We start from the raw sequence: 13,406 nt of genomic DNA on the forward strand, positions 1-13,406 counted from the left end.
GGCGACAAGGAAATGGCATGTGTTGCTCCCTTTTTTTTGTCCTCTCTCAGTCACTCTGTTGAGCAACTCCAGTGAAAATAGTTCATCTATAAGGACACTAGAGAAAGCTGAGATAATGCCTACTCTTCCACTTAGCCCTAGTGGAGGAGTTAACACAGTCAGGGTTGTGGTGTGGTCAAAAACTTCCTGCGGGAGATCTAGTTTAACCTGATTCTCTAAGAAGTTTTGACAGTGTCTGGCACATTGTCCAATAGGGGTTGTCACTTAATAAATGTTGGTTGATGAATTAATACATCGGAATGGCTGCTGGGGGTGGAATTGCAGTGTTTGTCTCCTAAACACTGTTGTAGTTTTAAGATAGATGTTTTTCATTTGGTTTGCCCACTTCATAATGGAATCTTGACATTTCAGATCTCATAATGGAAATTGAAATATTGAACTGGATATATAGACCCTTTATATTTTGAGATATTTGTCTTTACTTTGAAAAGAATTGGGTGAAATACCCACACTAACTTCCCCACGTGCACCCTAAACCACACACACGCTAAAGTTTTGGTTGTGTGAGTGTGTATGGTTTAGTCAGGGAAAACTGGGTTTGAATCGTGGCTTGGATACTTATCAGCTTAGTGTAATTTAATATTTCTCTGAGCTTCTGCTTTGCTTTCTCTGTAAAATGGGGAGAAAAGATATTTTTCTTGTAAGATTGAGATGAAGATTAAATAAAATCATGTATGTCTACAATTTGGTATATTGTAAAATGTCAGTAATATGGAGCTTAATACCATTGTACTTTTATTAAACTGGTAGAAAATTTCACGCTCTAAGATTTCCTTGTACATTATGAAAAATAGTATTCTCTTATTTAAATATATGAAGGATATGAACAAATAAATGAGACATACATGAAGGTGAGCATTACCTTTGCTTTCCAGTTCTCCATCAGGCATGATAGAAGGTACACCACAACTTCACGCAAATGCGTGGAGAGTTTCTTCTACCTGTTTTGCACCTGTTCATGTCCCAGTGGTGGACCCCTGTAACATCAATCAACAAAACAGTAAGTTTTGCATGTAAACTTCCTTTCTGCTGTAAACTTAGGGAAAAGTTCTATGTATTACTATAATTTTTTAAAATTAGATGGTGAGTTTAAATTCTGATTTTCTTCATTATGGTAAAATCAATGCCATTCCTCATGGTTTGTTTTTTTTGTTTTGTTTTTGCTTAATATTATGCCTTTACATATGTCTTTTCATGTTATCTAGGTTGTTTTTTAAGAACCTGACAAGGACTTTTATTTCCTATTTTTCATTCATAAATTTTCTTATTTTAGGTGTTTAAAAATCCCTTGTTTGCAGATGTGGACTAGCATTTGGAAGTTTTCAGAGTCTTTAAATGCTAAAGAAAAGCCTCTGGGAATCCTCTGAGAATGCTGTGATAGTACAGGGATGTTCGATGTCAGTTATTACCATCTCATTACAAGTCCCTACTCATAGCATATATTATGGCTTCGTAAGCAGGAAGCCAGTGATCCAAAGAGACTTTGTGCCATCGAGTGGGCAACAATTTGAGATGGTCATGCTCCAGAGTTCCACTTTGTAATGACAGGACAACCCACATGCTAAGAATTTTTGACTGCATTTTTTAAAACTAAAGCCCCAGCAAACCATGTTAAAGTCTAGTTCACTTTGCAATCAAAAAGATATACATGTATATATTCAGATGGAAGATATACACAAGGCACACACAAATATATAATTGTGAAAAAGTTAATGTACATGCTTAAATATTCTTATAATTTTATTTTTTCCTTTAATCATCTTGGGTAGTTCACTATTGTGATGTAGTTTTTAAAAATGCATTATTCATATTGGTTGAGCATTCATAAGAAGCTAGCAGTTTATGGATTGTGTGGTGGTTGTTGGGAGGATTCTGTTGATTGCCACATTGTTTTTATTATTAACATGGAATTTTGGTATGCTGGAAAGAGCACAAGATACTTTTGCTCTTTGTGCTTTCTATTTTTTTTTTTTTTAATCTCAGCCAGCTTTTAAACTTGAAGAAGTTTGGTAACCTCTTTGATCATTTTTCTTATCTATAACAGGGCTAGACTAGAGTTTTTTAGTTTCATGAATGACTACTTTTAATCTCATTCCCATTTAACAATACCTTCCTCTATTCTGTCCCCAACTTTCAACTAATCTACTCCTCCTCCTTCAGCTACTCTTGTTTGGTTTGTTTCTTTCTTGGTTTCCTCCTGGATATTGTAGCAACTTTATTTTTTATTTTTTAACAACATGTTAAAGTTGAAGTAGGGTTCAATTGATAAATTCAGTTTCCCAGTGGTCATTTTTTAGTTACCTCCTTTATTATATGCTATTTTTCTCTATTTTCTACCACTTTTCTTCCCATACCCCATGTCTTTTTTATATATATGAAACTGAAATATTGAACTGGATATATAGACTATTTATATTTTGAGATATTTATGTTTACTTTGAAAATAATCATGTGAACTACCCACACTAACTTCCCCGCATGCACCGTAAGCCATACACATGCTATATACATGCATATATATTTGATATTAGATTTTTTTTAGCTTAATATCAACTGTGATTTTTTAAAAACAATTTCAAATAGGTAAATTCAGGAAGATCCCCAAAGAAAGGAAAATAAATAGACAAAAGTCAATAACTCTGATCTAGATTCTAAAGGATATATTTTTTTTTTTTTGTGAGGATCTTCTTTAGTTAACTTGTCAGTGGAATATACTTTGATCTATAAATTATTAGGCCTTTTTGGTGGATTACTTTGCTCTTTCAGGATCCTTGACATTAAGAATATACATGTAAACAGTATACCCCTATAGTTTAAGTCATTTGTTTTTATATACATATACATACTGAATGCAAAAATATCATACTTGAGCAATTACCATGTTTTCTTACCAATACTAAATATGTGTAATATACTCAGCAAAATAAGTTCAGTATAATTCCTTAGTAGTGAAACAACTGATCTCCAACAGCTTATCTGGTCTGTCCAAGACAATGACAATGAAAAGATTGATTAATTTTATCTGTTAGGAAATCGGTGCAAACTAGGTCCACTATATCAAGGAACCACAAACCTACCCTCTTTCAGAAAGATGGAATCTGAATTGTTTTGTCAAACTTGGTTACTTCTATAAAGGATTATATATGATAAGTCATTCTCAAGGGAAAAATCAACAGATTTCAAGAAATGATTACACAGATGTCCTCCCCTCCCCAGGTGATTTTATAGTTATATCTCATGGCCTTTAGCATATACCCCAATCCCCAATTTCTATTCATTATTCACTTATTCATGCATTTATAGATTTATTTATCAAACATTATTGAGCTCCTAATATCTTCCTGGCATTGTACACTGTGCATTGTGCAGACATTGAGTTCAATGACTATGTGGCATCTGACACATCACCATCCATTTCAGAGACTCCACTGAAATGAGATCATTCCCAATTCTTCCTAGACTATTGTGTATTACACAGAGTTGCCATAACATCCACAATCTGGAACCACTTTATTTTGTGTGGATGTCTGGAAATAAGCCTCCCAATACGCCCCAATTCTTTATAGCAGGTTTCCTAAGATGATCCTCATGCAATGGGATGGTTGAGGCCACTGCTTCTCTCAACCCTTCTGTTACTCATGCTATTCAGGTACAATACACTATTGTTTTTCCTAAAAGACTGTTGAATATGGATTAAGTGCTGTTACCAATATTATAAAAAATAAATAAAAACCGTATAAGCTGAAATTGTTCACTCTTGTATTAAAAGTAATATGCACTACAGTATATTTCCGAGAAAGTGAAATGCTTGGATAATTCTGGAACTTGATACTCAGGGGTAAGATCTGAACTGTTAAATAAGATGCTAATGGGGCTCTTTGTCTGTTAGTTGGGTATGCAGCACACTGTGATGTCATCCACCAGGAGCTCTTTGCTCCTTGCCACATCTATATTAGCCCTGGCCTGTACTATCAGCTCTGCCGCCATGATGCATGCAAGTGTGGAAGCTCCTGCCTGTGCAATGCTCTTGCCCACTACGCCTACCTCTGCGGCCAGCATGGTATTCCCATTGATTTCAGAGCTCAGATTTCTTTCTGTGGTGAGTACAGCACAGATAAAGACTATCAGATAATACCTTAGAGACCTCTATGTTTGTAATGACTGCTTTTATTTTTTAAATGAAAGGTCGATATTGTGTGTAAGTTATTTGAAATATTCTCATAATGTACAAACATGAAAAGCAAATGAAATACTTAATTTCTTAAGATCAGAGATATGTTGGATAAGACCAATAACTTTTGACTAGTTTTGTATTAAACGAAAGTATTGTAACTATGCTTTGAAATATGCAACAAATAATTTAAAACATTTGAAAAATCCTTATCATGGAAATATCATATCTAAATATTGGAAAGTATGGAAAAGATTATGTAATACCGTGACGCAGTTGACTTGTACTTAAATAGATGTTATGCAACAGGCAATTATTATCAAATTGTTGGGGCTCTAATTTTCACACTATGTTGTCTGCCATTTTCATTCATGGTAGATTGTTTCCTTGTGTGTTTTATAATTTTTTTAATCAGCTAATTGTTACCAGCACCCCTCCACCCCCATTAGAATCTTTTGTGACTTAGGTTTTAGGGGTACCACTCTCTCCTCCTCATTCCCTCAGTGGGTTTTTCCAGTTATTCCAGGAGTATCATTGGCTGGTGTTGATGTTAATTGCTCAATTTTGGCTTTCTAAGACAAAAATAATGTAAATATAAAAGTAATGTAAATTCATATACCAAATTTGTTTAGGATATCAGTCTAGGATTTTGATTTCTTAAGAGATAACTTTTTAATCGCAGACCCAGCAGTTAAGAGAAGCTTTTCTATCATCTTTCTATACTATGAGCCAATTTCTTCTAGTCTGGGGGTTGACAAATTACAACCATTGGGTCTCCTGCATTTTTGTGAATAAAAGTTATTGAAATATAGTCATGCCCATTCGTTCGTGTGTTGTCTGTGGCTGCTTCTATACTACAAGGGCAGAGGTGAGTAGCTATGACAGAGACTATATGATCTGCAAAGCTGAAAATATTTCCATTTGGCCCTTTGCAGAAAAAGGTTTCCAACCCCTGCTTTAGTCCTTCATTTTCGCTGAGGATGATGCTCTTTGAGCGTCCAAGTTAAGGGTCTCCCAATTCCTTGCCTTGTAATGGGCCAGCTTTCATTTTCTATCACAGACCTCTAAGCAGGCATAGAATGTTTCTGTGTGCCATGGGAATCTTTCTCAAGCGATACTCCTTTGTCCTTAGCTGTGGTGTGCCAGAAGGGCATGCTGTACCATCACTGCTCCTCGTTCTGCCTCCGTTCCTGCATTTCTCTCTCTTCCCTGGAGCAGTGCAATGATGACTGTGCTGAAGGCTGTAATTGTCCGGAAGGCAAATTCTATGAAGACACTCTTAACTTTTGTGTACCCATGTAAGTCACAGAAACAGGTTGGCAGCATCCTGTTTTAATCCCTTTTTCTTCTTATGGGCTAAATGAGCTTTCATGGAAGTTTTTGAAAAAATATTTCTTATCATCTTTACTTAAAACAAAACAAAACAAACAAAAAAACCCTGCACATGTTCATCAATAGCTACAAAAAGAGCTAAGGAATCTCTGATGGTTGATCTTGAAGTGTACTCCTGCTTGTTTTTACCATAGTCAAATCAATAACAAGGTTTGTGTTTCACTGTCACATGGCAAACTTTAGTAGCAGGACTTTAATATCTCAGCACTCACAGATTTCTCAATTTACACATGAAGTAAAGCCTTTTGTCTTAGACATAGTGTTAAATGATATATCAGTTGTGTTTCCCTGAATTGCATTCAGTGATTTTTCTTGTGTCTAAAACACCACAGTTTGTGAGTTGTATTTTAGAAAACAAAATCTGGAGCCACACAAACTTCATGTGTAAGCGTCTTCCGCCATTTGTGTGATAGGATTGCATGCAGTCTTGTAGAATAACGCAGACCTTAGAGTGTACCTTACAGTGACCAATGGAGAGCACAGGGTCGGCTTGAATTTTAGTGGTTTTCAAAAAAAATTATATCCTATTTAATTTACTTTTTTTTCCTTATAGATTTCACTGCCGGTGTCATTATAGAGGCAGTGTTTATCAACCTGGAGAGCTCATCCCCACACCCTCGGGCTTATGGTAGGTTTCGATGATGGGGATTGTGTTTGACAAATGATGTATGTGCTAAAACACAATTCCTTAACCCAAACTGTAAGTTGAAATAAGAGTTCTATAATTAAAAAATAAAGGTAACAATGTAATCTTTAACTATGTTATGATCATATGATTGTATATATATGTACAAACACAGATATACATAATACATGCATATCGGACATTTCAAAGTGAAATAACCAAGTTTTGTACTCATAACTGCAGAAAGGAGTTATGAATTTAAGTATTTCAGAGTGAAATGAAAGTCCTTTGATCATTTTTGGTTATTAGATAGAAGTTAGGGGTGAAGTACGTGTTTAAATACTACAGTATTACTAAAATGGCTCAAAAAAAGCAATTTTGAAATAGATTTGAAAAATGTCCTGCACAGTAGTAAGTGTGCTTCCTCCCCAGGCCCATCAATACTAGAAAGATAACACTTAATCATAGGATAACACTCATTCTGGTTATAACTTTTCTGTTGAAAATCTAGGCGTGTCCATGCAGCAGTCCATACTTACATATAATTCCTAACCTCCCCTTTTTAGTTGCCCCATTGGTGCCTACAGATAATAATAGACAGTAGATAATAACAATAATAATAATACCTAACAATTACTGTGTACCTTCTTTTGTGCTGGCACCATTCTAAATGTTTAATATTTATTATTAAAATACTTACTCATCACCATAACCCTAAGAGATAGGCAATGTTGCTTTATCCTGATTTACAGGTGAGGAGAATGGGATACAGGTGGCTAAGGACCCTGACACTAAAGCTGGGAGTTAGTCCCAGGCAACCTGGCTCTGCAGTGCTTGTCTCCTGCCTGATTGCTCTGCAGCTGATTTTTGTATTCACAACAGAATATTGATTATGTTCAGTTTACCTTTATCTTTATCTCCACCTCTTTTCCTCTCCACATCAAGACACAATGGCAACTAGCTTTTGGATCTTTCTGTGGTAGGCAGTACTGCTAGTCACAGTTTTCCAAGGCAGAGCTCCGGGAATCATTTTCGACTCTTTCCTCCTGCTCAAAACAGCTAATCAGTAAATACTCAGCAACTTTAGATTTTACTTGATTTTACTTTCTACGCATAGTCAAAAGCCATTTCTTCCTTTCCATCGTCACTGCTTTAGCAATCAGTGTGTCTCACTCTCTCTTCCCTGGACCTTCCTCTCTGGTGTTCTTGCCTCTAGTTTTTCCCCTCTTTCATTCTGCCGAGGTGTCATGTCTTTTTGGATTTAACACAATTAATGTATGTAAACTTAGCAAAAACAAAGTAACCATCTCTCCTCAATGAAAAAAAAATCAAAATTCACTTAATATAGTGACTTTGTTAGCCATTCCTTTTTAAAAGCCTTTGTCCCAGAATAAGTATGATATGGAAGACCTGGATGTGTGATCTGAGACCTGTCTGTCTCAGTTCCTCTGTGCCAAAGTGTGAGCAAATTCAATCAGAGGTGACTCACTCAGTGGTGAATCACACCTCTGAATGTCATTCTAGTGTTCAACTATGCATAGCATATTTTTCATGTGATGTGGACTGTATATGTGCGTCAGCTGCTTCATCTGGGCTTAAATAGAGAACATATGATCTGGTCCAAAGCTGAAAGAAAAACTGTATTGGAGTTATTGAGAACTGATGTGTTATTTCCTATCATGTTATCTTCTTCAGGGATTTTCAAGGTTAATTTTTCCTATATGCGGCTCTTGGCTTCTACCCTGACTTTAGAATGTAAATTGCAAGGAAGCTATGACTCCACCCTATCTTCAATGCTGCTGCTAAAATGATTCAAAGCAACCATATCACTTTTCTGCTTAAGGTCTTCAATGGCTCACCTCGTGGTAAAATCTTAGCATCTTCTAGGAGTTAACCTCTGCCTCTTTTGACATTCTCACAGCCTGTCCCTTCCTGCATTGCACTTTGCTATGTAGAATGTGGCTTTACTTCTTCATGGTTTATGTGTTTCCACTGAGCGTTATAGCCTTCTACCTTAGGTGTGCCATAACATCCATCCACTCTTCAAAACTGTTCAGACTTTACTTCCTTTGATTCCCTGTTGTTGGTTGACAACAAACTTTAAAAACATTTTTTCTTTGTTTTACTTCTATCTCTTAACATATTTCTATATTGCGTGTGTCACACTGCATACATTACTTATTTGTGTATCTTCCCCTCCTACAAGACAAATTATGTTAAAGACTATGAATTTTGGTGTTCGTATCTCCCATGCCTATCCCAGTGCTCCACACTTACAGGTGTTTGATAAAAAGTGTTGTGTTGAAATAGCGTGCTCCTGAAATCGGACCTAACCCAATAGCTTGTAAAAAAATTCTGTGGGAAAGATTGCATTTGTATAATGTACTCAATCAATTCTTGTACATTAGATTGTTGTTGAAATTCAGGAAAAAAACAAAACAAAACAGATTTGGTTCCATAAATTAACTATTTATTTATTTCTAGCCAGTGTTCAAATGGGACCGTGAAATGTGATGAATTAGCAACGCCCTCTGCTGGTAAGATGTTAAAAGACGTTTTCTTGAAGGAGGATGCAGCTCTGATACCGCCTCCACTCCTGGCAGAAGTTATCAGTCACCTCTCCTTCCCAATGTGCATGGCTATAGCCTTGGGAATGTTCTTCAACATGGTGTTCCAGTGCTTCCCAACTTTTTCCACATTGAAAATTATAATTTTAGGGCAGTCTGGGTTGAACATATAAGTCAGCTCAGGGGCAGAGCAGATCAACCCAGGGATGCTGCCTAGATGCTGCCTGCCGCAGGACCACCTCAGGCATCCCAAGGACTTTAGGGATATGTATCTAGGCAACTATTGTTACTGATTTGTGGGACAGAAATTGGGAAACTCTATTCTAGACCATCACTTCTCAGATTTTAGTGTGCACATGTGGGGATCTTGTTAAAATGTAGATTCTGATTCATTAGATCAGGGGTGATACCTGAGATTCTACATTTCTATCAGTGGCCAAGATAACATTAATACTTCTGGTTCCTGGACTGCATTATGAGTAGCAAGGCTCTGGGACTAGTAGCAATAAATTTAACATGGCATGTAAAATGACATTCCCTGTTACCCCTTCAGAATGTCATTTTAAATATCTTTCCTAAGATCTTATATATTAGGACCGTATGTATTATTTATTTTCATCGTGTAAAGAGCCTCAAATTCTCAGTTACTGTGGGCAAATTCTAGGCACATAATAAAACAACACTTGCTTTCATAGATTTTAATGGGCAGGAAGAGTGTAGGCTGATAAAAGTAATTGTGAGCTATTATTGCTTTGTTATGTACTTGAATGGCCTGGTATATATTATTATTAGAGAGCTTTGAATTACATGCCCTGAATTTACTTTACAAGGGATTCAGACAAGCCTAGGGCTTCTTTACAAGATATGTTTATGGACCACACACATTCAGTAGCTACAGGGCCATCCTGACTCTGCCCCATTTGATTCAGAGTGACTCCGGGTCAATGAAGGGAAGCCCAGGTGGCTAGCCTTCTCACAGAGGAACCCACAGGATTTGATCCCTCTGGCCCCACTTGAGGAAGTTTATTTGATCTCTAAGAGCCCAAAAGCTTTCTGGAAGAATATGGAGCCCCTGTCCTGACTGTAATTATGTCTACTTCTGCACTTCTGTGGTAGAGTGATACAAACTGATACAAACAATGACTCGAGGTGAAGCGAGATTTAGAATAATCATGTGTTCGTTGTAGCTTTGTAAAAGCCACAATGCTTTTACGTTATGCTTAAAAATTGATAACATATGCTGAAAAATTGATAATATGTGTATGAAGTAATAAAAATATCCTTTTTTTGACTTCAAAAATTGTATTCTAGTTAGTTACTGTCTTATGGAAGGCAGCTAACATTCTCAAACTCAAAATAGGCTTAGAATAAACCTATTTTGTGACTAAAGGGAGTCTGGCTAGGGGATATTTTCAAGCTCCTTGAAAATCATGGAGTAAGAGCATCATCTATTAATAATTGGTAAAATATTGTATGGTGAATTTTGTTTTGATGATGAGTGCATGCCAATATGATTATTTGTCTATGGAGCAGATACAAGTTAAGGACATTTTGTCTGTGCTTACATCTGAAGTTCACATCTGCCCAGAGGGAAAAGAGTATTTCGACTGCAGATTTCCTGACCCTGAATTACCAGCTGGTGGTGTTAATTGTGAGACTACATGTGCAAACCTAGCCATGAACTTCACCTGCGCCCCGTCCTCACCTTGTATAAGTGGCTGTGTTTGTGCTCCAGGGTAAGCCTCTTCTTCATAATACAGAACATTCAGGATTGGTCTGAAAGCACAAGATCTCCTGAAAAATTCTTTACAGAAATAGCCAGAATTGTTGTTCTGACTAGTGGTTAACTGGGTTGGTAGCTAGAAGACTATTGTAATTATTTTGCTTGGCTCATGTAATATTGTGAAATATTATTAATGGAATACACTGAATTGAGGAGCAAACTCATTTCTGGATGAAGCTGGAATTTCTCCCCTGATGAAACTGCAATTTTGAGAAAGTGACACAGTTAATCACTCTTCATTCAAAACACTCTTCAAGTGCATTTGTAAACATTCTGTTGTGCAGTTACTGGTGTTGATGTGAAGTTGTAATAGCGATGCCAACTGTTTTATCTTAAAGAAAATAGTGTATTGAGGCTACAAAGGGCAGTGGGTAACAGTGGGAGCTCTGGCTTCAGACACACCACTGCTCAAATCCCAGCTCTGACACTGTTAGTGGAGTAATTTTTCTGCAAGTTCCTTTTAAGCCTCAGTTAGGCATTGTGATATGTGGAGTGTGTGTGTGTGTGTGTGTGTGTGTGTGTTTAATAAATATGAGCCACTATTTTGTGGCAGCATATCTTACTCTTATCTTCATAAATATTCTTCCATCACAGCAATGCCTAGTATGCGTGAAAGACAAACACAGAATCTGGTGGCTATTGGCTTCCTCACAGGGACACATATAATCGGGCATCCCTGGCCCTCCCTCTTCTGGTAATGAAATAGAGGCCGTGCAGAGGGAGTGCCATCTAAGGCAAACAGGTCACCCATTCTTCCTCAATGAACATGTTCACACAAAGGGATTCTTGGGATCAGCTCATATAAACCAGGAGCAAAGAAGAGCAAGGTCTTGTGGTTTGTTTCCCAGGAGAGTTGCGTTTGTCTAAATGGCCCCCATCTGGAAGAGTTTGTGGAGCCAAGTAACTTGGGACTGGCATTAATCTCTTTAGAAAGAAAGGACATAGCAGGCAGAGAAAAGAAGGTCACAAAAGAACAAGTGCCCATGACTGGGAGAATAAAGACAGGTAGAAATTAGGCCAAAGAGCAGATAAGCAAAGAAGACATTTTAGTAAAAAGGAGAAGGGAAATAAAATCTTTATTATGGTAGAATAATTAAAACCCACAACTTTGCTTGATTTATTTGATTTGATTGTGACTCTTAGGAATGCATGACTAATTAAAGCCATATCCTAATTTTGTTTTATATGCTGTGCTTAAGATATTATCTTTTAAAATGTATTTACTGTCACCTTTGACGTTTAGGTGGACAATGATTTATTTACTGGCTAAATCTCATTATAAAATGTTAAGGAGATTTCCTCCTACCTTCTCTGATTGTATTGAAATAAATGTGGTTAGAATTGACTTAGAGGCCTCTGATAGATTTGGAAATATTTCATTAAGATAGCTTTCTCTTACAACGTTGTTTTTGGTAATGTGATTTGCCATGTCTTCTGTGTGACCTTGTCTGGCTCATTTTGGCACAACAGTCCAGTGTGACTTATTTCATGTGGCTCCTAACAGTGCCAGCAGTTTAGTGACTATAAAAGGACCACATAACCCTAATTGAGAAATCACTATGGACTGAAGAAATGGAAAGTAGTATAGAGGAAAAGTCAGATAGAAATAGCTTCTATGCTGGCCCTCCTTGTAAGCTGAAGCACCTTACAGCAAGTTACTTAACCACTTGAAATCTCAAGTTTCTCTTTTTAAAATGGATATAACAATATATTTACTTGTTGGATGACTGAGTATGTGCTGCACACCAGTTATATAGTAAGTGCTCAGGAAATGTTTATTTCCCATCCCACTGCCCAAACCTGCTTAAAGCAGATACAGGCATACCTTTGTTTCATTGTGTTTTGCTTTATTGCACTTCACAGGTGTTACATTTTTTACAAATTGAAGGTTTGTGGCTATCTTGCTTCAAGCAAGTCTGTTGGTGCCATTTGCCAATAGCATGTGCTTACTTGGTGTCTGTGTCGCATTTTGGTAATTTTTGCAGTATTTCAGAACTTTTTCATTATCATTATATCTGTTATGGTAATTCGTAAACAGTGAACTTTGATTATCATGTAATCATTTCAGGGTGCCACAAACGGTGCCCATATAAGATGGAAAAATTAATTGAGGAATGTTATGTGTGTTTCGATTGCTCCATGTATAGGCCCTTCCACCATCTCTTTCCCTCTTCTCAGGTCTCTCTATTCCCTGAGACACAATACTGAAAGTAGGCTGGTTAATAACTCTGTAATAGTCACCAAAAGTTCAAGGGAAAGGAAGAGTCACACATATGCCACCATAAATCAAAAGCTAGAAATGATTAGATTTAGTGAGGAAGGTATATTGAAAGCTGAGATAGGCTACAAGCTAGTTCTTTTGCAACAGCCAAATTGTGAATGCAAAGGAAAAGTTCGCGAAAGAAATGAAAAGTGCTGCTGCTCCAGTGAACCCACACATGGTAAGAAAGCAAAGCAGCTAGCTGATATGAAGAAAGTTTTAGTAGTCTGGATAGATCGAATCAGCTACAACGTTCCCTTCTGCAAAGGCTTAATCCAGAACAAGGCTTTAACTTTTTTCAATTCTCTAACGGTTGAGAGAGATGACAAAGCTGCAGAAGAAAAGTTTGAAGTCAGCAGAGCTTGGCTCATGGAGTTTAAGAAAAGAAACCATCTCCATAACATAGAAGTGCAAGTGCTGATGGAGAAGCTGCAGCAAGTTATCCAGAAGATGTAACGAAGATAATTGACTACACTAAACAATAGATTTCCAATGTAGATGAAACAGATTTATATAGGAGTAAAGTGCCATCTAGGACTTTCACAGCT

At 36.9% G+C, this 13,406-nt stretch overlaps 1 protein-coding gene across 1 annotated transcript in view; it reads left to right on the forward strand.

Moving 5' to 3' along the window:
- Nucleotides 1-13,406, forward strand: part of OTOGL (otogelin-like) — a 166,363-nt gene that overhangs the window by 44,028 nt on the left and 108,929 nt on the right. The window contains exons 18-23 of the mRNA XM_011994393.1: nt 936-1,060; nt 3,950-4,159; nt 5,364-5,529; nt 6,177-6,251; nt 8,733-8,785; nt 10,389-10,551. Of these exons, the coding sequence (XP_011849783.1) occupies nt 936-1,060; nt 3,950-4,159; nt 5,364-5,529; nt 6,177-6,251; nt 8,733-8,785; nt 10,389-10,551 (792 nt within the window). The remainder of the gene's footprint in view (nt 1-935; nt 1,061-3,949; nt 4,160-5,363; nt 5,530-6,176; nt 6,252-8,732; nt 8,786-10,388; nt 10,552-13,406) is intronic.

This window comes from Mandrillus leucophaeus, unplaced genomic scaffold (genome assembly GCF_000951045.1).
Source record: "Mandrillus leucophaeus isolate KB7577 unplaced genomic scaffold, Mleu.le_1.0 Scaffold455, whole genome shotgun sequence".
Lineage (NCBI taxonomy): Eukaryota > Metazoa > Chordata > Mammalia > Primates > Cercopithecidae > Mandrillus > Mandrillus leucophaeus.